Source organism: Sebastes umbrosus, chromosome 12 (assembly GCF_015220745.1).
Source record: "Sebastes umbrosus isolate fSebUmb1 chromosome 12, fSebUmb1.pri, whole genome shotgun sequence".
Taxonomy (NCBI): Eukaryota; Metazoa; Chordata; class Actinopteri; order Perciformes; family Sebastidae; genus Sebastes; species Sebastes umbrosus.
Window position 1 is genome coordinate 27,777,989 of NC_051280.1, and position 24,759 is coordinate 27,802,747.

Genomic DNA, 24,759 nt, shown 5'->3' on the forward strand with positions numbered 1-24,759 from the left:
ATCTGATGGCTATAGTTTACATATCAAGCATTTGGCTCTCTGATAAAATATGATACAGGATGATGACCTGCAGCGGGTCAGCTCCCTCCTAAAGGTCTGGGGGCGGCCCAAGGCAATGACACCATGAGGAAAAGATCAGAAAACTAAATACAAGGAGACAAAAGAAAGAAGGAAAGAAAAAAACGGGTATACTCCGGCCGCCTCCTTCCGGTGCTACACCAAACCCCTCACTATTAATTGATTAATTTACTTATTTATTTTTCCTTTACTATTATTAGAATTTTCTCTATTATTATTATTACTACTATTATTATTATTATTATTATTAACAATAATAATAATAATAATAATAATAATAAATTAACTAATTAATGTATGCAGTTATTGAACTTACTTATCAACATTATTATTACCATTTTTTTCCCTCTCTCCTCCTCGAACATATCTGCACATTCCTCTGGTCAGTTATTCATATATGACACACTTACACAACACACTTTCATACACACACACAAACACAATAGTAACAAAAACAACATGAAACAGACGTTATGATTCGATTACGGTACCGATTTTTTAAGTCTGTCTGTATATTTCGTTACACCTTTGTCTGATTTGTCACCCGTTTGTCACACAGACGAAATAAAATAATAATTAAATAATTAAATAAATTATGAGAAATTGTTTCGATTAAACTGACATTATGTAAAATAGTTATATTAGCTCCACCTCGACCACATGCAACATTAAAATGCTGTTTAAACTGTAGTAATAATAATTCAATTATATAATAAATATAACACTGATATGGGCAATTCTGACTTCTAGCACATTTACTGTATATTTTGCTGATAATAATTGTGTAATTTTACTAACAACATTGTGAATGCAAGACTTCCACTATCCATTTCCCACTGCTGACAGGCAGAAACGTAACAGCGCACGGTAAAACTAATGGGAATGACACGTGTTACTGACCTCTACTGGCTGGGCCACAAAGTGCACATCACATGTGGATTTCTCCAGTAGCAGTTTGTCAAATAAGCTTTTATTGCTTTAAAGGTACAAAATACAAACAGCTGTTTGACACGGTGGGAAATACATAAAAGAAAAGCAGTGATTAAAGAAACAATATCTCATACAGTACTTTATGGTTCATGTCAGGCACATAAAAAGTGTGAATCAGTAGCCGTGTCGCTGCACCGTAACACATAAACTCAGTGCACTCAAAGTGGTGGACGTTTTTCACTTTCACTCAAAACATATAACAATGGGCAACATAATTTAGCACTGAATTAAAGTTCAATTATTACTCCGTTAAACAAATTCAATCACGTTATAAATAAATCATTTAGTGGTAATACTCAATTGAAAAGAATATATATATATATATATATATCAGCTTATAAACGTAGCTTCAATAATATCAATAACCTGTTACTATGAGAACAGGATTCAGAACAAAATCACATTCAATCTCAAGTTGAGCTACATGATGTCGTGATATGCCCCCAACATAAAACCATCCATCATGCTCCACATGCAAAGGTTACAGTACTAAAACCACCATCAACTGTCTATATACTTTCAGTCCTTTTACACACACAAACGTACGTACAAACACAAACACACAAACACACACACACGAACATACATACACACACACATACACACATACTGGCCGTCAGTTAACAGAGTTGCATATTTTTTCCACCGCTTTGTTGAACTCCTCTGGTTGATCAGCATACACGTGGTGAGAAGCTTCATCTATCAGCTGCACGATGCAATAGATGAGGAAATAAAGATAACAAGTCAGCAATTACACACTACCACATGAAGAAGAAACTAGAATTACCGCCTCGTGGTTGTACGCCTCCGCCAACAAGGCAGTTTACATCCATATCTGTCCAAAATGTCATCACTTCATCATTTTATTCTCTTAGAAATTTGTGTGAAATTGTCGCAATTAGCTAACTAACTCTTCAGTTATGGCCCAAAAACATGTTTTGTGAGGTCACAGTGACCTTTGACCTTGGACCACCAAATTCTGATCAGTTCATCCCAAGCCCCCGGAAAGAGCACCGGGTTTTGAAGCAAATTTTACGTAGTGGCCAAACGGTGGAATTACAACTTCCGTGTCCGTCACATGATGCCATTGGGCCCAAAAATACTTTTTCCGATAGACTTACATTGGAAAAGACATACCCGTAAATCAGCAGAGGATTTTATTTTTTTGGTAAATCAACTTCTGAGTACGAACACTTGAATTGTGATTAATTTTCGGTTAATCACAATTAACTATGGACGATCATGCGATTGATTGAGAGCCCTAACAAAAACAAACATGATTTGAATTAAAATTCCACAAATTTAAAGCTGCACATTTTAGACTTGTAATTGGATAACATATCCCTCATGACTCTACTCACCAGCACTTTGGTGTAGGCCTTGCTCCTAATCTGGGCCACTCTGTCCCCAGACGAGCTGTCCACCCAGGATCGGGCTCCATACAGCATGGTGAGGGGCATGGAGGGGGGCAGCTGGTGAACCCGCAGCAGCATGGGCTTTTTGGCCCAGCCCAGAGACTCTGACATGGCCCGGAAACCCACCTCACCACTGGGAGGAGGAGGAGGAGGAGGAGGAGGAAGAGATTGGTCAGCTTTTTGTAGGCATTATGTTCTGCTATTAACAATGTGATCGTGCGATTGTGATTAAGTGTTGCATGTGACGGCTTACCTCGGGGATTGTGCGTTACAGTGGTAGATGTACTGCGTCATGGTGTCATCATCAAACAGATCTTCGAATTTCCTTTTGAAATCAGGACGGAATCTGTTCACCAAGCCCGGACCTGAATCAATGACATACTGTAAGATGAGTGGAAAGAGTATAATGTGGCACAGCAGCACAATATTAGATAAACAACAATATATAGCTTACCCCATGGGCCTGCTGCTCTGATGACAGCCAGCGGGTTGAAGAAGGAAACCACTGTTGCAATAGCTTTTACCCAGCGTGGAGGGGGCGGCCTCTTCACCACCTCTGTCCCCTGACTTTGACCCTCCTGGGTCTGTGTCTGGGGTCGCTCAGGGAAACCCCACGGGTCCACCAGGATAAGATGTGACACTCTGCAAGAGGAGAGCAGAAAACACTATAATTCTCTATCAACTGGCATTTATTTGTCATCAGCTTACGCACAGCATACGGTAGGAATTGCTGTCTTTCGTGGATACTACCACTAGGAGGCGCCAAAGTCAATCATTCTCTAATTCTACACACAGTGGCTGTAGAGGCAATTTATCATTTTGAATTTTCTGCTTGCCAGATCCGTTCACTAGACAATAAGGAGGTACAATTCGAGGGCAAACCTGATAAATCCGCCGACCAGCCCCTTTAAAGCTCACTAATTTATGCCTTATATCTAGAAAAAACTAAATGTTAAAAATAACATGTTGTGGTTTTATGAAGGGTTTATGTTGCGGACTAGAGAATGCTGCAGGAATGAGTCCAAAAACCCAGGAATGATTTGCATTTTAGCACTTCTGGTTCTCTTGCCTGGAAGTCAATGGGTTTTTAGTTAGATGCCTGAAATAAGGTCTGTGGTTAACACAAGCTGAAGAGATTTTAACGTTTTGTTCTACAACATAAAATGCATCAATAAATATCCCATTCGTGAATTTTGAAGCGTTAATGTATCTTAAAATAGGCGGTTGCTAACAAGTGGCTAAATGAGATTACAAAACGTCATCACGCCGACTCGTCCGCCTTCATAGTCTCGTTGTGTATACTCGCGTTCATGTAACCGTGGTGTAGTTTGTTTATAACCTAACGTTAGCTTTTTACTTCTGGTGATTGCATTTGCTTTTAAAAAAAAATCATTAAAGTGGTGTATATTTGTGTAGATTATCTTGCTGAACAAAATGTGTAAGTATCATAAACGTTTGTTTGCCACAGAGCTTATTTTCTGCAATAATCCAAAAGCCAATGGAACAATCCCATTGGCTTTTTGTCGAGGGAACCCGAGGCGATGGTGACTTCCTGTTTGGCCAGCAAAAATATGTCATCCCTGGAGCTCTGTATTTCTTGGCTAGGTGGAGTCCCTTCCTGGAGTCTTGTCGTCCCTGTGAGGTTGCCAGGCAACCAGAGGAGACCCCTAGACGTGACAGCACCTGGCCTAAAAATAGTTATTCAGGCCGGATCCAGGAAAGCCGTTTCCCCTTGTGTCCTGTGTTTGTGCTAAGCTAAGCTCACTGGCTGCTGCTGATAGCTCCGTGTTTACCACACGAACATGAGTGTGGTGTCGAACTCTCGGCCAGAAAGGGAATACGATTATTTCCTAACATGGCAAGCTATTCCTTTAAGAGCATTACGTTTTTATTATGTTGTGAGCAGTTGCATTGAGAAACCAACTCCAATAAAACTAACTAACTAACAAAACATCCATGATTAGAATGATTAGTGCCATATGAGAACATATCTGACTGATCTGATTAATTTTAATTTGCTGTATTCATTCCAAACAGCTGAAATAGATATTAAATGGATTTCTTAAATAAATATTAAAAATGGTTTTGTCAGGTATAAATACTGAAACAATAGTGTCACAGAGAATTTGAATATTAATGATGTTAATTTAACTAAAAAAGCGTTCCGACTGAAATTCACTTTTCTTCATTTTAGATATGAGCTGGGTTAATAGTCAACATGACGAGTTCAATGTTCAATATTCAAATGCAATCTCTGCCTTTGCCAATGTCTTTTGCATGGAACATTATGTCCTCAATTCTCAAACAAAACACTAAATCACTGCCAGCTGCGAGGGGGTTGTGTTTCATTATCTGATGTTCTACATGGCATCCTATTGGTGTTATTACCTAGAAGGGTACTGGATGGCGTATGAGGTGGCCAGGTATCCGCCCAGACTGTGTCCCAGCAGAATCATGTTCTCCAGGCCTACGGACTGTCTCCACCGTTCAATGGAGTCGACAAACTGCTCCTCCGCCTTGGCAGCATCTGAGGGGAAAGGAGGCCTGGAGCTCCGGCCGAAGCCCAGGAGGTCAAAGGCGTAAACGGGCCGCGACCGACTCAGCGCGTCTATGTTCCTGACCCACAGTCCGACCCCTCCCCCGAAGCCGTGGACCATCACCAGGGGAGTCTTTGGGGCTGGAGGAAAAAGACAAAGAGGTGTTATGTCACGGGTCTTATAATGGATACAATGGCACTGTGGAATTACAGCTGTTGCCTCCCAAATAAACAAAGACAGATTGAGAGACGGGCGGTACCCTGTTCGGCAGGTTTACGCAGCGCCTTCTTGTTGAGGGTCAGAGTCCATATTCGATCCTGGTTTGGCAGGGTCACGAACCGAGCCCAGAGGTCATTCTGAATACCTGTTGTAACCAGACAAAGAGGAGCAATGATCAGTATATACAGTGAGGTTCTGTGTTAGTTGGTGATATAACGGTGTCATATTACACTCACAGAAGCTCATAGATATTTCATAAAGAGTTAGCAGCTTTTCTACATCATTACAAGTGATTATCTACATAGTTCCTAGCGGTTAAATAATCTGCAAGTGTACATCAAAACATTGCTTACAAGCAAGAATCTTGGATTCTGTAGTCTTTAAAAGGGACATGGAGGTTGGACGCCAAGAAGGCCACCAGTTCCAGACTGAAGTTGGCCTATAGGAAGAGAGAAACAAATCATGTAGAGATGGTAGATAGCGCAGGAATTCTTCAACGCATGCTGAATGTACAATGATATCGCTTCTGGTGCGAGGCTGGCTGGTTAAAGTCAGTGTTATCAATGTGTGCGTGGAGCAAACACACCCAGGAGGGTTAGGGTCTCACAGCCGTCACGCTGACAATCAAAGTCAGAGTGAGACCCCCACAGGTTAATATTTATCATGATGATAGCTCTGGCCTCTTAACAGTAGGCATCATTTACATTTCAGGCAGTTAACTGTGACATTCGCATACAATACATTTACATAAACACGTCATTGTGGGTGAGCTGACCCACCCCCGCTTCCTCTCTGAGTGGAGATAGATAAAGGGCAGTCTCACATTTCTACCTCCACCAGGTACACACCCAGGCCTTCTACCTGCTCTGCAATGAACATGCAATTACAATTTTGCTGAGTCATCTGGACAAACATGGAGTGTCCCACACAGCTGCTTTACTCGCCAGTTAATTAAATTATAAAGAAAAAGATCTGTTTGATAGGAGTGTCAGATCAAGACAATCCTGTTTAACCACTAGCCACTTCCTGAGGGGCCATGGTTACTACTACTACTACTACTAATAATAATAATCCTAATATACTGACATTAACCTGATATTTTCAGGTGGAATTTCATTTAATTCTCACTGTGCAATATCATTTTCCACTTGTGCAATTTTGTTAACAGTCTGTTTATTGTCAATACTGTATATACTGCTCCTATTTTTTATACTTCCTTCTATTTAAATGGTTCATATTTTGTTACACTTTGTTTATCTCTTTTTTTTTTACTATGTTAGCTGATGCATCAGTTTTTTTGCACTATGACTTATAATAATAATAATAATAATAATTTAACTATGACTGGATTAATAAAGGAATATCTTATCTTATACCTACAGTATTGATACCTTAAATTACAGTGAGCCAGTGATAAATAACTTTTAGATCAATTTGCACAGATTGTTTCCCCCTTTTCCTGTCACATAAACCTAAATTTGTGTTATATTAGGATAATATAGTTTAGTGGGAACATTAATTAAATGTCCCATGGTTATAAAACAACAAATATGTATAAAAACATGAATATTATATATACAAATTGATTTTGGTGTAATGATTGTACAACAAAGACCATCTTAAAGGGTAAAAGCGACACAATAAACACATGTGTTTTAAAGTTGCGCTAGCTGTGATGTAACCAGACTGGCTGTGTGCTACAGGAGGTTGTGTCCGACTGTGTGTTTGTTTGTGAGTTACTTACTGTGTTTCACACTCGTTGTGCATCGGATCTGTGGCTGTAGCAGGATCCATCGGTTGACATGTTCCGGTGACTCTTCTATTAAAATGAAATGATGATGTTGAAGGACACGACTCCTCTGTTGTGTAATTACACCTCAGGAGGCTCGTTGTTTTCTAATGTTTTGTAACTCGTTCATTCCTCTGATCAGCTGACTGAGCACAAAGATCGTCTATTGCGAAGATGCCACAAACAGGGAATGAAATTAGCACCTGCAAAATACAGGGTAAACTCTACTGTTATGCTACGATATGTGCAATAACATTTGTTGATCACTCTGTGCAATAATTATATAATTATCTGACGGACAATAATCTGGCAAAACTGTAATCTGTAAATCTTTTTTTTTTTTTTTGGTCCTTTCCCTTTTCCCTTTTTTTTTGTTATTTGTTTTAGTTTTGTATCTGTTTCATTTATGTTACTATCGGATTCATTTCATTTATATGTATAAATGTATTTGTTCACGAAATTAACTCTGCTTATTTAATGGTGCAGTAATATTGTTATAGGGATGGGAGGGGGATATAATTTGTTTATACAATTATTTATGTGATTTATTGGATTTTGTACAGAATACCAATAAAAAAGACTTTGAGCAGAAAACAAAACAAAAAAAACAACTAATCTAGTAAAAACTGTCATCTCATCAATATACATATTATATTTTTATATTTTATACTGGATTATCTTTTATATTTATGTTGCACTATCTCTTTTTTTTATTGTATTATCTTTTTAGCACCTATGGGATTGTCACAATCTAATTTCATTGTACTACACAATAACAATAAAGGGCTTGAATCTTGAATCTATCTCGAAATACCAACAGAGTGAGCCATCTGTCTTTTTTACACCTCTCTGTAGTGTTGTGAGGTGGGCGGCGCTAAGAATCCTTTCTTCACCAACGGACCCTTTTTGCGTTCTCTCTCTCTCTGCGAGCGACTCGGACTATATTCTTTGTAGCACCGAACGGAAGGACACGTCACTCATTCTGATTCCGGAAGAGGACCTCTGTGTGCAGAAACTCCTTCATTCACATCTGAACCCGAATTAAACGACAAAATCATGTCGAACTCAGTGATCTCGGTTGTTTCTCGGTTCCTGGAGGAGTACACCGGCACGACGCCCAACAAGCTGAAGGTGGTGGACGCGTATCTGCTGTACATCTTGTTGACAGGAGCTCTGCAGTTCCTCTACTGTCTGCTGGTCGGAACCTTCCCTTTCAACAGCTTTCTGTCGGGCTTCATCTCCTGTGTGGGCGCTTTCATCCTAGCAGGTAAACACTTAGTCAGTTAAATGTCTTGTGAATTATACAATGTGTCAGTATGGAGGGTTTTCAGTCAGTCACTGGGCTTCTTCTGGCCCTTTAGTGGACGTGTGTGCAGACACAAGCTAGCTAACCATGCTAACATCCTCTGGTTTGAACTGTAATTATATCAAAATAAAAGCACATAGAAAAGGCAATTTAATGCAACTTAACACAGCCTTCCTTAACTGTGACATTAACAGAATGAAAATATGTTCAAATAATTCAAATAATTAGGAAATAAATTGTTGTATTTTTAGTTATTTGCTTTGAGTTGATTGGCATTAGTAGTTTTAATTCAGTATTATAAGCTGCTTAAAGCTAATGTTAGTGTTAGGAAGTTAAATATCTTTATTTTATATTCCTGTGAAAACAATTTCATATAACTGTAGTTATTAATTTTATTTTGTTAAATTTCTCTCCAAAAAATAATTTGGATTAAATTAGATTAGATTACATTTGAACACATCAGGACAAAGTTAAAATTCTTCGAATAATAATCTAATAATACCCAATAATACACTGCGGTACTGCAACACACACACTTGTCTTTTTTTTTATATATATTTACTGTATTGTTATTGTTTTTATTATATATATCTTGTCGTAATTGTTTTTTTTTCATCACTATTATGTAGTCATATTATTTCTTTATATTAATCTATTAATCTCTTCAGATAAGCCCAGTGGGTTTTTTGCGTCTTCCTGCACTGTATATTATTCTTTTTTTTTGTTATGTTGTATACTCTTAAAGGGATTATTTGTTTTTCAGAAATGCTTGTTAACAGCGACACCTGTGGCCGTTAAGTCAGCGAAAGTCAGCGTCCTGTTGCTCGCACTTGCTCGCTCTAAATAGACATGAACGAGCATCGCTCAAAACAGTGAGGCGACACACGTCAGCTAAAACCACAATATCACTCTATATTTCAGCTGCTTGGCAGTAATGTTAGCTGACCAGACGAAGGTCTCTCCATGAATCACTGCTGATCCTAGTGTTGGCTTTTCGCTGAAGCAGGAAAAGCGGGTCGGTCCAGGGGCTGAAGCAGGAAGAGAAACGTTATCGTCTCCGACTGCAGCAGGAGGAAGACACTGGCACCTGGTCGGAGACGATAAAGTAACTCGCTGCGGCGCCCCGCCACTTCACAAGACACGGGAAACCTCTGTTGGTCTGGAGGAGCTGCAACAGTTATTTCTGTACAAACGTCCACTGTACATTCACTAAATATTCTCAGAGCTAAACTAACTCTTCTGCAGTGAGGAGTGAGCGCGCATGAACGTGAGGTGGAGCGAGAACGAGCGCGGTGAATGAAGGCAGGCAGAGGAGCAGAGTACAGCAGAGACTCTGGCCTTGGAGACCAAAGCTACGGTCTCCCCCGCGTACTACGACCGCAGCCAACACTATTTTGCAAAACGGGCTTCACTAGATACAACCAAGAGGTTTTGGTGCTTCCGTGTAGTTTGTGTTGGAGTCTGAGTCTGAACAGCGTAGCCACGCGCGAGTGCGCATATGCGACACCGACCCGGGTGATTTATACTTGTAAGAAGTTACAACCAGTCCCTTTAATATCATACAATGTATATACAGTATGCAATACAATTCAACAGCACCACAAACTACAGCCTCCAAAACTACCATAATGTTGATTCAAAGCCTCTCCACAACAGTTTCAATAAATCCTGCACATTATAATCCTCATGAAGGTGGGATTTATTGCAGGACTGCTGCATTAGAGTGCATCAGTTTTAGCAAGGTGTGCCTAATAAACTGGCAACTGGGCAGTGGTGGATGAAGTAATCTGTTACTTCAATAAAAGTCACAATACCACAGTGTAGAAAAACTCTGTTACAAGTAAAAGTCCCGCATTCAAAACTTTACTCAAGTAAAAGTACAAAAGTACTAGCATCAAAATATACTTAAAGTAAAAAAAGTACTCATTATGCAGAGTGGCCTATTTCAGAATCATTTATATTATATTATTGGATTAGTCTAATAGCCCTGCAATATCATCATCATTCTTAAATTCAGAGCTACCTGTCTGTAAACATGTAACCATAGCAACAACAGCATAGCTTTATTTTCAGTTCAAAAGCCTGACTTTCTCTACAGCAGTGCTGAAGTGGCTACATTTACAGTATAAGTTGAAAGATTGATAAGCCATCCCATTTGTGATGTTTTATGTGCTATATTAATTGAAAAAAACTGTGAGTGTAATAAGTGTTATTTATGGGTCTAAGGTGTAATAATAATAAATCTTCCTCCGTGTCTTTTTCTTTGTTCTTAGTATGTCTTCGTATCCAGATCAACCCACTAAACAAAGGAGACTTCCTGTCCATCTCCCCAGAGAGAGCCTTCGCTGACTTCCTATTCGCTCACACCGTCCTCCATCTGGTTGTGATGAACTTCATTGGTTGAAACGGACGAGCATCTGACTCACGGTGTCCTCCCTCTCAGAAGGTGTCTATTTCACACGCGCATTTCTAATTTTACGAGTTTTTAACGTTCCCATTTTTGCTTATAATCCCATTGTCCGTCTAGTTCAAACCACAATGGAGATATGCACGTTCAGTTTTCCACCATCGAGCAATCATATTGTACTCTGTAGTTAGTTTTCCTTCCAGCTGTATGCGTTCCGCTGCACAAAGTATGACATTTTTGCAGCTGTAGGTTAAGACTACCTCCTTGTTTGAGTGATTTCTTCCATAAAGTCGCGACTAGCACATTTTGGAGCCTTGATAGAGCCCACTAATCCATTAGGCTTGAACATTCTTCACTGCTGACACGGTATATTCTGTTTTTTAAATAGTTTAAAACCAGACTGATCAAGGTCATGACCATCAAATAGTTCAATGAATGCGTTTTGTACCACCGCTATCTGTTTAATGTAAGAAAATCTCTCTGGAATGTGATGCGTTTGTGAGTTATGCATTAGTGTTCATAGTGTATAGTCTCTCGATGTGCAATAAATGGGAGATTTTATTAACTCTGAGGATGTTTATGTGGGCTTTTACACAGATATGCACATTACTGTATTGGTTTATGCTTGTAAAACAAGAAATATCCCCTCGTCCTTTGGGTGCTCTCAGACACATTAACCGAACAACTCCAGATAGGGCATGTGATAATACAGACTCCAGTGTTGCTTCTCTGGGGAGATTCACACGATACCACATATTGCTTTGCTAGTGTTATTGAACTTTTAGACTTGGAAAGTGCATGCTGCATTCTCCTGTTTCTCATTTGCTTCTACATAACTGCTCCCATAACGTCAGTGACACAAACTCAACCTTTTCTTTTTCTTCATAGATCACGACGAGAGAAGTTATCAAATCTCCCCTTCAAGACACGATGCTACATCTTGTGTTTGTGCCACTGAGTCACATCCCACCATCAACAGGGAATTAGTTGCATCTTGTCAAACACGATGCAGTACAATTTTCTTACAGATAATGATTGATTTCGTGCATTGTTTTTTGATATAAAAGTCTGTAAAGCATTCCCTTTTTGCACTGAGAAGAAGAAATAAAAACAACTCAAATGGTGACCATGAGAAAAATGAAGCTGTTCTTGAACAAAACACAATAAACTTGTTTTATATAATCTAAGTATCTAATTATGGGATAATGTATAGTGAGGGCTCGGGGTCCATGCGGGGCCGCATTGCCCTGATGGGGTTTATTTCACAACAATGACCTGCTAGCTGTACATTATCCTGCTTATTACACGGCTGCTTACTTAAGAAATCAATAATTTGACACTTCAATGGTCCACAAGAGTCCAACATAAGGACTGCGCCCATAGCAACGGTCTGTTATACATAGCAACGGTCTGCTATAAAGAAATAACAGACCGTAGAATGCCATGATTGACAAATCAGAATCGAGTATTCAACACAGCCGTGTAATAAATCTTTGGAATGCATGGTATTCTCTAAATGAGTGTGGACAGGTATCATTTTAAGTAAAAGGAAAATAAGTTCACAACTGATAAGGTCATATTTCTCATATTTGAACATACAAAATTGTTATTTCTATTAATAATTTAGAAGTACATTACATTAAACATCATACAGTGTAACCCTACTGTATTGGGGTGATCTCTATATAGCCATATTACAGCTTCAAATATAGGACTTTTTACATCAGGGTTTTTGGGAGATGCACGCTACATTTGTCGTTGGCTACAAAAAATAAATATGTTTAAAGGTGCTAAATGCGAGATTTGGAGCATTTTTATTGCCTCCGCATGGCTCTCAATATGGCGGCGGCTTATAGCTTACAGCGCTAACAGTGAAAACAACGGCAACATTGCTGACAGAGCTATCAGTTTTAACCTGGGGAGGGAACCAGAGGGTGGGAGCTACGCTTCTGCGCCGTCTGTCGGGATGCCATTATCAGCTGCCGTATGAGAGCAGTGCAGAGTGGCGGCCGTGAGCTAGCCAGTGGGGCACGCTCACATGCACTAACATACACTAAAAAGCCATGTGTGGTCAGCCGGCTATGTCAACAAAGCACGGAGAAGCTCAGATTACAACAGAGAGGGAGAGAGACTTCATTCTCCGCTCAGGTAGACATTACTCCTCTACATTTTTACATAGCAAATAGGTGTTTGCTGCAATATTAATGCTCTGGATATCGAATAAAGAACCTTTAAAGGTTGACGGGACAACAAATATAACTTAGCAAAATTGCTTGGAAAGGGCTTCGTCCCTTGTGGAACTTTTTTGAACCCCACAGATTACATTTTTTTTTTTTTTTTTTTTTAAATTGGAGAACTGAGACTACAGCATACTCTTGAGTCAATGAGAGCGAGTGTGAGCGACAGGTCTGCTGCCTATCAAGCTAAAAGACGGGAAAGCAAGAACATCACACCCCAGAGCAATGAGAGGGTTTGCTTCTATTACTTGCTCTGGACTACCTGATGGAAACACATTCCAGCTCGGTTGCTTGCGACTGTGCAGAGCCACTTAACATTTGTCAACGACTGCAGTGACCTGAGGGGTACGCTTTAGCTAGTTTGGTCTCGAGTGTGCGAGCCAGTTTGAACTGGATATGAAACTGCCTTGCATACTGAGATGAAAAACAGACTGAATAAAGTTTGGCATCCCAGGATTCTTCGGTAAAGGTCATCTACATCTTCCCCATGCTGATTTAATAGCAGACAGAGGGGGTATTCTATCTGCCTACCTCTACATAATAAATGGATAACATTAGCACCAGTGAAAAAGGGTTAGCATAAAGCTGTAGACTTAGAATCGTGATTCTGGGAACAGAGACTAGATTTTGGACATATTTGACCTGAAAGAATCCAAACAAGGAGCTGGGGAAACCACATTTCTATGACATTTTAACCGTTATTAAAGGCGCAGTGTGTAGGATTTGGCAGCATCTAGCAGTGAGGTTGAAGATTGCAACCAAGTGAAACTCCTCCCGTGTGCCAAGCGTGTAGGAGAACTACGGTGGCTGACACCAAAACCTGAAAATGCGAATGTCCCTATCTTGAGCCAGTGTTTGGTTTGTCCATTCTGGGCTATTGTAGGAACATGGCGGCCGGCTCCGTAAAGAGCACCCGCTCTGTATGTAGATATAAACAGCTCATTCTAAGGCAACAAAAACACAACGATTATTATCAGGTAATTATACACTAAAGAAAACACACTTATTAATATTATATTCCATTTCTGCCAATAGATCCCTCTAAATGTTACACACTGGTCCTTTAAGCCACTCATTAAATGCCTTCTTCTGCGTAGAAGCTAGGTTAAGGTAACAGGACGCTACTTCCTGTCAGTGGTGGAAGAAGTATTCAGATCCTTATACTCAAGTAAAAGTAGCAAAACCACTATAAAACATACTCCATTACAAGTCTTGTATTCAAAACAATACTTAAATATACACACATAAGTATTCTCAGCAACATTTACTTAGTTTAAAAGTACCCACGATTCAGACAAAACGGCACATGTTACAGTTATATTTTTATATATTATACTATTGTATAATATCACTGGTGATTTTATGTGTAAGCCACATTTCACTGTTGTGATTGGTCCAGGTAGAGCTGGTTCTAGCTATTTTATGTCATACTCTCATTATAGGTTTTTAAAGTCTTAAAGGGATAGTTTGGCTGTTTTGAAGTGGGGTTCTATGAGGTACTGTACTAAGGTATCCGTAGTCAGTGTATTACCTATAGTAGACGACTGTCGGCACGCTCCCAGCTTGGAGAAGCAGACAGGAGTTACCGCACGGAAGCAGAGCATTGTACTCCTGTGGACGGGGACGGCTGCAAAACGTATTTTAGCCACCCAAAAATGTAGAAAATACACTGACTATGCACCTCATAAAACAACCGAACTATCCCTTTAATTTGCAAAGTAACTAAAGTTGTCAAATAAATATAGTGGAGTAAAAAGTACAATATTTCCCTCTGAAATGCAGTGGAGTAGAAGTATAAAGTACCTTCAAATTAAAGTATTATGTATTCAAAACACTACATATTGTATATTACCACCCCAATAATAAAAACAAACATTAGGAGGCATCATGGTACCATTTTGTTAAAGCCGTACATACAGTATGGTTTCGTATCATTACATAACATGAAGAGTTTTCCAAAACAGAATGCTGGCAGAGAGACTGATCGATGACCTTTTCTTCCCAAACATTTCAATCAGGTTTACGAGCTCTGAGAGAAGGGAGGAAAGTTCTTGTTAATCTTGCTTAGTTTGATGCAGCAATTCGCCAAAATAAAATACATTTAAAGTCTCTTGTAACAGAGAGACAGATGTGTAAAGCAGTCTTTGTAAAGCTGAAGGGAGTGTCAGGATATTGGGATATGGCAGGGAGCTTGAATGTCTGTAAATAATTAGTTTTGGGAAAGCTAAGTTTCGATTCTCCAATCTGCCTGGACTGTCATAGGAATATGTTCATTTTCAATTCTGGGTTCTGCCTGCTGTTTTTTTTTCTTTCCAGGAAATGGATGACCATAAAAGGCTTTTGCAGTCAAAGCAAAAAGGGGACTTTAGGGACATCCTTGACACCCGTTGCAGAGCAAATTGGGAGGCTTGGAACAATTGTTTGTTAATTCAGTGGCTGAGGGGGCTGTGTGTAGGAGCTTAATCCGACAAATGAAGACTGGACCGAATCCAAAAGTTTTCAGGCATCAAAATCGAATAATTTCATTGCAGCCTGCCAAATGAATCCTCTGCATCCGCGGAGGGAAGGCACTCAGCATTTGGCTGCTTGGGAGAATAGGTTATTAAAAAGATGGCTAACGCTGAAATTAAAAAACAGCAGGAGATATAAGACGAAAGATGACATGTTTAAACCTTCAGGCTAAAGTTTAAAGAGAACCTATTATGTCTATTTTTAGGTGCATACTTGTATTTTTGTTTTTTTCTAGGGTTGTCAATCCATTAAAATATTTAATTGCGATTACTCGCAAATTAATCGCTCATTATTTATCTGTTCAAAATATCGCAAAAAGGGAGATTTGTCAAGTATTTAATACTCTTATCAACATGGGATTGGGAAAATGTGCTTGCTTTATGCAAATGTATGTATATATTTATTATTGGAAATCAATTAACAACACAAAATAATGACAGATATTGTCCAGAAACCCTCACAGGTACTGCATTTAGCATAAAAAATATGCTAAAATCATAACGTGGCAAACTCAAGCCGAACTGGCAACAACAGCTGTCAGAGTGTCAGTGTGCTGACTTGACTATGACTTGCCCCAAAACTGCATGTGGTTATCATAGAGTGGGCATGTCTGTAAAGGGGAGACTCGTGGGTACCCATAGAACCCATTTTCATTCACATATCTTGAGGTCAGAGGTCAAGGGACCCCTTTGAAAATGGCAATGACAGTTTTTCCTCGCCAAAATTTAGTGCAAGTTTGGAGCGTTATTTAGCCTCTTTCGCGACAAACTAGTATGACATGGTTGGTACCAATGGATTCCTTAGGTTTTATAGTTTCATATGATGCCAGTATCTTCACTCTAGCTTTAAAACTGACACAACTGGTACAACTTCCGAAAGATCGATTGTATTAATGCGTTAAAGAAATTAGTGGCTTTAAAACAATTTTTTTTTAATGATCAAAAAACACAGCACCTCTTTTCCCCCTCTGTTCCAGCACTTCAAACTCCCTTTGGCGTGGACCTTGTGCTTTGTAACTTTGCAGACCTTTTACATGCACAAAAAACTAAATAATAGACTAAAGGAAAAAAGGGGAAAAGCACAAAAGCATAACAGATCCTCTTTAAAGAATAGCTCCACATTTTCAGAAATAGGCTTTTTTTGCTTTCTTGCTCAGAGTGAGATGAAAAGGTTGTTATCAATCTTTTCATCTCACATCAGTAAGAACGCTATTAAGCCTATTTCCCAAAATACTATTCCCCTAAGGTCTTGATTTCTGTGGAATTTGGGAGGTTTAGTCCAGACAGGGAGTGTCTGAGAATGTAAATAAATAAATGAATCGTCTGGGGATGAAGACGTTAGCAGATGGGTCACCTACAATACAATTCTTTTTTTTAATTAATTTTTGAAATTCACATTTTTACCCCCACCCTTTTAAAAAAGTTGTATGAGCTGAGAAACAAAAAAATACTGTCTGAAAGTCGTGCCACAGTGTTTGCGTAAATTATTCCTTAACTATTAACATCTAACTGGCACCCACATGGTTAAAATCTGGGACATCTGGATCCAATTTATGGTCACATGACCACAGGGAAATTGCCATCCCGGAAACTGGAGTCTGTGTTTGAACAACAAGAGAGAGAGAGAGTTCACTCGGTAAACCTCAAAGTGACGGCGAACATGCTGCAACCGTTTATACTCGCCCTCATCCTGTTGCCATGGATCCCAGGTAATAAGTGAGATCATATGCTTCCACAAGTTGTACAATATGCCTTTGTAGCCGCTTTTGTATGCAGATAATTGATGAGAAAAGAGCTCTTAGAATGATAAATGTTTTTGATGCCGCCCCCTCACTTTAACAATGTGCTTTTGGCATATTCTTATGCTTCACTTCCTTTTATTATTTTATTACTTCTGTATTAATCATTTGTTGAAAACAGACTAGAAAGGTTGTTAATGTTATTTTCTGCGGGAGCCCGAGAAGGCTTTTGTGTTGTTGTTTTTTTGTTTAATCTTCCAAGCTTCTGTGCAGTTTGCCCCTTGGCAAGACTATGTTTGATGTTTATTTTGTCAAGTCTCCAAAAAGCCTGTTATGTTTGTCCCCCCCAAATCTCTATTATAGAGGGATAATCCAATGTTGAAATAAGAAGTATGGAGAGGGAGGTTTAAGTAGTGTTTTGTTACAAAGGAAACCGAAACCATAAATGCGGTACAAGTGTTGCCCCAGGCCACTTTCACCGTTCCTCAGTCATAGATTAGAAATGTCAACTGTGAGTCTGTTTTGACTGGAAGTTTAAGTTCAACATTCAATCATCTCCACTTTCCATCAGCCTTCCACTGCAGGGTAACCACCGAGGGAGACATTGCGGTCATGGAGGGTCAATCCCTCACAGTCCCGTGCATTTATGAGCCTCAGCATGCCAGCTATGTAAAATACTGGTGTCGGGGGAAGATGAAGGCGTTCTGCACCACTTTAGCTCGAACAGATGAGACCCGTTCGGCCGATCCGGCGGAGGAGAAGAAAGTGAGCATCTTTGACGACCCGGTCCAGCTGGTGTTCACTGTGACTATGAACAACCTGAAGGAGGACGACTCTGGGTGGTACATGTGTGGCGTGGAGATAGAAGGCGTGTGGCACTCCGACGATGTCGCTTTCACCTACATCTCGGTCATTCATGGTGAGTAATCAAGAATTGACGCTGATATTTTTAAGCACTGGCCCGGTCTAGAAGGGAGCCCGCAATCTGCAAAATCTGATCTGAGATCTGCAAAAAGTCTTGCGAGACTCGCTGCCCGACGACCTACCCTAACCATAACTATTCGAGATTGATGCCTAACCTTAACAATCTCGCGAGAGTTTCCCTTGTGTGTGGGCTACGGGCCACCAAGCCCCTAAATTTGGTGGCCTAAGCGCATTTTTGGTGGCCCAAATGTAAATGTATGTAAAAAAACAACATAGAAAAGGCAATTTAACGCAACCTAACTCAGCCTTCCTTAACTGTGACATTAACAGAATGAAAATATGTAATTATTTATCTCTTTTCCGCATAAAAACACACAATTCAAATAATTAGGAAATACATTATTGTATTTTTATTTAAACATTTGCTTTGATTTGATTGGCATTAATATGTTTAAATCTGTATTATAAGCTTCTTAGAGTAACGTTAGTGTTAGGAAGTTAACTATCTATTTTATATTCCTGTGAAAACAATTTCATACAACTGTAGTTATTAATTTTTTTTTATTAAATTTCTCTCCAAAAAATAATTTAGATTAAATTAGATTACATTACATTTGAACACATCAGGATAAAGTTAAAATTCTTTGAATAATAATCTAATAATACCCAATAATACACTGCGGTAATGGAGTGATGTTTAACTATTATTGATCCCCATTTCATGCTTAGATGACAAAGTTAAGGGTGTATTATAAGTTGATTCCTTTCGTGCAGGTATGTCAGTGGTCAACAGCCGGCTGAGTGGGGAAGAAGGGAGTAGTGTCACAGTTGAATGCAACTACAGTGAGAGATACAGGTAATGTATTGTCCCATTCATCTTATTACAATTGTTATAACATGTGTCAGTTTACCATCAGACCATGTGGAATCCTCACTTTTAAAACAACATTCCTAAAGCCACAGCAACCTGAGAAACATGGTTCTTTGTTCAAAATCTTCAATTCAAGCTGAACTCTGATGGACAGTCAGCCTTCACTGACTCCCCTGTGACTGCTTGCCAACAGAGAAAGTGAAAAGAAGTGGTGTCGGAGTGGAGACTGGAGCTCCTGTCTGCTGACTGGTTCTGAAGGGAGCTACGAAGACACTTCAGTGGCCATCAGAGATGACAGAACTAGGACTTTCACTATAACCTTAAAGAAGCTGCAGATGAGAGATAACGGCTGGTACTGGTGTTCTGCAGGACAGCAGCAGGTGTCCGTGCATGTGCAGGTCACACCCCGACCCACGACTAGTAGGTTGACAAAGAACGCTTGAAATGAAAAATGTACATTAATTATCCTTTCAAATCCTATTAAAATCTTGCATTCAATGGGAATCAAGACAAGTTAGTGAGCTATTCCGATTTGATTCATTGACTACGTTTACATGCACACTAATATTCCACTATTATTCAGAATATGACAATATATGACATTTGGATATTCTGAATCAGGCTTAATTCCAAATGGAGCATTTTCCGATTTAGACATGTGGGATATGCCGATATTATATATATACACATATATTATATGCCCACATTTCTGGTCGGAAGAAGAAACACACCTACTTTTATGAAACATTATGAAAGACTTGGATATTAACACGTTTTTGGATATGCACAAATATCGCAACACCTTTGGTGGTTGATGGAATGAAAGAGGGAGGCTGTGTTTGCATGCTCAAACAAGTGCGCCACCGGTTACGTTAATCGGAATATGCACGGCTACATGTTAACAGGAATATTAGTGGAATATTAATTTTCATTAGCCATGTAAACAGCTAAGCAGGAATATTGTCTCTTTCTGTTTAAGGGCAAAAACTGAATATTTTGTGCTTGTAAATGTAGTCACTGTTGAAGCTTCACTAGGCAAGATTTTTATTTAAAGCTGTATTGATAGATTTTTTGGCTCTTGGGGGCAGCAGAACAAGCAAACACAACATTTACATATTATCACCTCATACATTTGAGAAAAGAGCCTATTTACGCATCCATGGAGCAACACAAGCATTGCATTAAAATTTTGTTTCCGGCCCCTTGGTGAATACCAATATTCACTCCCCTATTAGCTTTGTTTTGGTTTTCACCAACTTGTGAGAAAAATATCCCGCTGCCTGCGCCACTATATTCACCAGCTTTGTCTGTCTGCTGTTTGGTGCTGTCAGATAGTTTACAGTGGAATTTTTGCAAGAGCTTTTTTGCTGAAAACAGCTGTGGCTGGAAACAAGGTTACATGAGAGCCACGAGAGTGAACAAAACAATAAATTTGCGAGCTGAGAAACGAAAACAATGAGCTTAAAGACAAATTCTCAAGGGTGCAGCAGGATTGAGTCCTAAAACCCAGAAATGAGTTAGCATTTTAGCACTTCTGGTTCCCTTGTATCAAAGTCAATGGGTTTTTTGAATGGGTTGGGTTTCCATATTATCACCTTATAAAGTTGAAATGCCAAAAGTTTTAGCAAATATCCTATTTACGCATCCATGGAGCAACATTAGCATTGCATTAAAATTGTGTTTCTGCCCCTTGGTGAATACCAATATTTACTCTCCTTTTAGCTTTGTTTTGGTTTCCACCAACTCATGAGAAAAATATCCAACTCATTAGCTGCTGCATGCGCCACTATGTTCACCAGCTTTGGCTGGAAACAGCGTTCATGAGAGCCATGAGAGTGAACAAAACAATACAAGTTGTGGGCTGAGAAACCAAAACAATGAGCTTAAAGACACTAAAATTCTCAAGAGTGCTGCAGGAAATGAGTCCGAAAACCTGTTAGATTCTTCAAATAAGGTCTGTGGTTAACGCAAGCTTAAGAGATTTTAACATCTTGTTCTACAACATAAAATACGTCAGTAAATACCCCAATTTTGAAGCTTTTACATGTCTTAAGAAGGCGGTTGCTAACAAGTGGCTAAATGAGACTACAAAGGTTGTCAGGGACAATAAACGTCATTAAGCCGAACACTAGTCCGCCTTTAGTTTAGTGGTGGTGATATTGAAATCAGTCATTTATAGCCGTTAACGTTAGCTTTTTTTTTTACTTCTGGCGATTGTATTCACGCTTCAAAAATCATGAAACTCATTTGTGAAGATTATCTTGCTGAACAAAACGTGTTAGTATCATAACATTTTGTTTGCCACAGAGCTTATTTTCTGCAATAATCCAAACTCCAATGGAAAAATCCCATTGGCTTTTTGTCAAGGGAAACGGGGCGATGCTAACTTCCTGGTTGGCCTACAGAAATACGTCATCCCTGCAGCACTCTATTAAGCTGAGGGGAACTGCAGAGTTGAGTGGTAATTATCTGTGAGTTTGCCACTATTAGCAACCACTTTCACATTATGCATACTCATTTGACTCATAAATATTGATTGGTACAGCTTTAAAAATACTTGTTTTGTTTTTTTAAATCATCCTAAGCCATGAGCTTCGCAAAGCCAGCCCAAATCTCACAAGCTCAGTTCTCACTATGAAATTTCTGCCTGGGAAACATCTATTAAAAATCTGTTGAGCCTAGTGGGTGGAAGCCAGACAAATCAGAGTACTATGGGGAGTTGTTTAGATGGTGATCCGACTTGCCAATTGAAACTCCCGAACGTTATTAAAAAACTATTGAAGCCAGACAATGTAGGTATGAAAAGAGGCACAAATCTGCAAGTACGTGGCCTTTTCCCCACATCACTCTGCGCCTGCCGAAATGAGAAGTAGCCAAAAGCAGCTTTAAGGATCAATATGTGTTTGTGACAGACGGCAGGGGCTCCTAGGTCTCAAGCTGTACAAGGTATTGATTATCATGAGTCACTTATCAAAGAATATTGACGTTATGAACTCTGTGGGTGCTGCTACAATCACTCTTGCTTATAAATAGTACATTATTTTTCAGCAGCAGTGTCTGTCACATCCCCACCTACACGGAGTCGGGTTCTTGCATACCTGCCTCCACCCAAACCCATCACTAAGGAGTCCAGTCACAGGTAACAGTGAAGCATTACTCTATGCTTGTGATTTAAGCTGCTGTTTATGAGAAATCTGTCATGTTACGATAGGGGTGGGAAAAAAATTCATTCATGTATTGTGATCTTTGTTTTTTTCTACGATTTTGAAATAGATTTTTTAATAACAATAGATAGTTTCATTTGAGTCTATGCAGAGGTAAAAGGAAGTTACAGCTTTTATTTGAGTAACGTAACGTCATATCTGTTCCGTATCCGTCAACCAAAACAAACAGCAGCCGGCCGCTGCAAGCCAAAACAAAAAAGTAGAAAACGGCGAAGGGTCTGCATGGATACGGCCTGCACCTTCACATTTTAAATACTACACATCCAGTAAAGTATGGAAACACTTTGGGTTTCACACATTGTCAGGAAAAGCAGAGATAGAAATCACGGCTAAAGCTGTCATTCAACTTTATCCCCATGGTCTAGTGTTAAAAAAGGTTAACAAAAATCGCAATAAATTGCAATATTGAATCGCAATACATATCGAATCGGCAACCAAGTATCATCATAGTATCGAATCTGGAGATAGGTGAATCATCCCAGCCCTACATGTTAGAACAGATGCAGTATAGTAAACTGAACTACCACTGTGTTCTTGTCTGTGTTTTAGTCTGATCTTGGAGTCTTTGCTGGTGTGTGCTTCTGTAATGCTCCTTGTGGGCTTGGCCATATTGGCGAGAAAGTGGTGGAAACAGCACAGTAAGGCAACTTGTCATTTCTTTGAATATAATCATGCCACTAACCTCCTATGAAATATTATACATGCATTAAATATATCTAACATATTTGCATTACTATTTGTAGCTTAAATATCCTCAATATCCATTTCTAGAGCGGGATCCTGTGCTGAGACAAGTGAAGGCGATAAAAGCAAAGCACAATGTAAGCTCCCATTAAAATATCTGTCACTATTCTATTACACACTATTTAAAGATAAACACCATTATCAAGGATACACTTTAGCGATTGTTATACTCATTTTTCTTTCTGTCTCCCATAGGAGTACTCAGGAGATTCAGATGACCCGCAAAACGCTGCTGTCGTTTTCCTGAAAAGGGATTCCCAGGGCGTATATATTCACTGAGCTTTGTCAGCGCACTGTGTTTATTGTTACTCTTTGTAACTGAATGTAATGTTTGTGTTTGTTCACTGAACATGCTTTACTGCTATAGGCTGGGGATCTTATATACGAGAGTATACTAAGGCGAAGTTACCAGAATATAATTATGTGGTCAGGGATGCTAGAAGTCACTCAGTCAGAGTTGAGGGAGCTGAGAGAAAGTCAGTCTATATAATGACATCATACTAAATGCTGCGCAACATTCATATGTTTAGCCTTAATTTGAATGGCCAGGATCATTTATATTGAATAGTTATTAACAGCCTTTTACACAAACTCTCAGGTCCTCCTGTGTTTTTAGAGGGCTTAGGTGCTGTGCAGCCTTGGGATAAGTGGAATATGGGGAATATGCGGCTGTAGCTCAGTGGGTAGAGCGGGTCATCCTTTAACCACAAGGCCGGCGGTTCAATCACTGGCTCCTACAGACTGCATGTCGAAATGTCCTTGAGCGAGACACTAAAACCCCAAGATGCTCCTCGGGCGCTTGCAGCAGCCCACTGCTCCTAAAAATACTTAGGATGGGTTAAATGCAGTGGTCAAATTTCATGTATGTACCTGTATGTACTATGACAAATAAAGGTTTCATCTTTAATATGAGGGTCCTCCCCAAAGAAAATTTGAAGTTTTTTTTTACTTTAAACTATGCAAATTTTCATCATTTTTGACCATAATTATCACTATAGATAATGACCAAAAAGCTTAGAGAGAAAACTTGCTATCGCTTAGGGCAGTGGTTCCCAACCTGGGGTCTGGCGCCCCCTTAGGGGGGCGCAAAAGATCACAGGAGGTGCCAGCTCTGAGGCTATCAAAATTAAATTTGCACATGTATAACTAAAATCATAATAACACACTTTTCTACAAAAGTCTGTATATAAAAGTATTTAAAAAGATATATATATATTTTTGCTATTTAGTCGGCCACATTCTGTTTAAACCCAGTATTTCTGCACAGTTGCAGATGGAGCTCAGGATACACTACTATTATTAGTGTTATACTATTTGTAGAATTAGCTTCCAGTGGTAAGACTGTTTCCAACTCGTGTGATCCAAATATTTCCAAATCCAAAAGTCAAAATGTATTAGAAAAAGATAGACGTAATAATTTCCCAAAATCACAACATGTTTTTTATCTAACAAAATATCCATATTTGTTGGCGTTTAGCTGACGAGTTACATTCATTAAACAAAGTTGATTTAATAAAAAAAGACTAACTGAAACACATTATTGAAATTGAGGGTTTTGTTCGAGGATTTGTAAATTTTGGGTGATGGGGTCAGAAAATATGTCCACTTTCATCGGAGATATTATGTACTGCTTTTGCAACACATAACATTGTATTGATGAATTACAGCACCTTGATCCTTGCCGTCCCGTGCGTCTTCTAAAAACATTTTAATAATATATTTATTTCCATTGTAGTTAAAAAAAGGCCTACAGCACCCTCAGCACCCAT

The 24,759-nt window shown here is 39.2% G+C and overlaps 3 protein-coding genes across 4 annotated transcripts; 2 read left to right on the forward strand and 1 right to left on the reverse strand.

The window, feature by feature from the left end:
* Nucleotides 1-1,029: 1,029 nt before the first annotated feature.
* On the reverse strand, nt 1,030-7,178 carry abhd4 (abhydrolase domain containing 4, N-acyl phospholipase B). Its single transcript, XM_037787479.1, has 8 exons — nt 6,984-7,178; nt 5,593-5,678; nt 5,280-5,384; nt 4,872-5,160; nt 2,938-3,125; nt 2,737-2,848; nt 2,430-2,616; nt 1,030-1,774 (listed from the first exon to the last, which is right to left on the reverse strand). Exons 1-8 carry the CDS (start codon nt 7,031-7,033, stop codon nt 1,685-1,687), a joined length of 1,107 nt encoding a protein of 368 aa, XP_037643407.1. The 5' UTR covers nt 7,034-7,178; the 3' UTR covers nt 1,030-1,684.
* Nucleotides 7,179-7,973: 795 nt separating this feature from the next.
* dad1 (defender against cell death 1) lies at nt 7,974-11,877 on the forward strand. The gene is made up of 3 exons (XM_037788714.1): nt 7,974-8,295; nt 10,608-10,780; nt 11,630-11,877. The coding sequence occupies exons 1-2, from the start codon at nt 8,085-8,087 to the stop codon at nt 10,736-10,738; spliced, it is 342 nt and encodes a 113-aa protein (XP_037644642.1). The 5' UTR covers nt 7,974-8,084; the 3' UTR covers nt 10,739-10,780; nt 11,630-11,877.
* A 5,157-nt stretch (nt 11,878-17,034) lies between these two features.
* Nucleotides 17,035-23,921, forward strand: pigr (polymeric immunoglobulin receptor). Of its 2 annotated transcripts, none has more exons than XM_037788606.1 (8): nt 17,035-17,197; nt 17,799-18,146; nt 18,926-19,007; nt 19,216-19,442; nt 22,071-22,161; nt 22,796-22,884; nt 23,018-23,067; nt 23,186-23,921. In XM_037788606.1, the coding sequence occupies exons 1-8, from the start codon at nt 17,050-17,052 to the stop codon at nt 23,267-23,269; spliced, it is 1,119 nt and encodes a 372-aa protein (XP_037644534.1). In that variant the 5' UTR covers nt 17,035-17,049; the 3' UTR covers nt 23,270-23,921. The 2 variants fall into 2 exon arrangements, with proteins under 2 accessions (XP_037644534.1, XP_037644535.1); XM_037788607.1 differs by having other exon boundaries at nt 22,074-22,161.
* Nucleotides 23,922-24,759: the final 838 nt, after the last annotated feature.

Bases quoted from the DNA above. Each gene is read 5' to 3' on its own strand.
- pigr (XM_037788606.1), top strand. From the start codon at position 17,050: ATGACCACAGGGAAATTGCCATCCCGGAAACTGGAGTCTGTGTTTGAA. The intron at 17,198-17,798 runs GTAATAAGTGAG...ACTTTCCATCAG, and splicing joins CCTGTTGCCATGGATCCCAG to CCTTCCACTGCAGGGTAACC. The intron at 18,147-18,925 runs GTGAGTAATCAA...CCTTTCGTGCAG, and splicing joins CTACATCTCGGTCATTCATG to GTATGTCAGTGGTCAACAGC.
- abhd4 (XM_037787479.1), bottom strand. From the start codon at position 7,033: ATGGATCCTGCTACAGCCACAGATCCGATGCACAACGAGTGTGAAACA. The intron at 5,161-5,279 runs GTACCGCCCGTC...TTTTTCCTCCAG, and splicing joins GCGTAAACCTGCCGAACAGG to CCCCAAAGACTCCCCTGGTG. The intron at 2,849-2,937 runs GTAAGCTATATA...TCATTGATTCAG, and splicing joins CAGAGCAGCAGGCCCATGGG to GTCCGGGCTTGGTGAACAGA.
- dad1 (XM_037788714.1), top strand. From the start codon at position 8,085: ATGTCGAACTCAGTGATCTCGGTTGTTTCTCGGTTCCTGGAGGAGTAC. The intron at 8,296-10,607 runs GTAAACACTTAG...CTTTGTTCTTAG, and splicing joins GGGCGCTTTCATCCTAGCAG to TATGTCTTCGTATCCAGATC.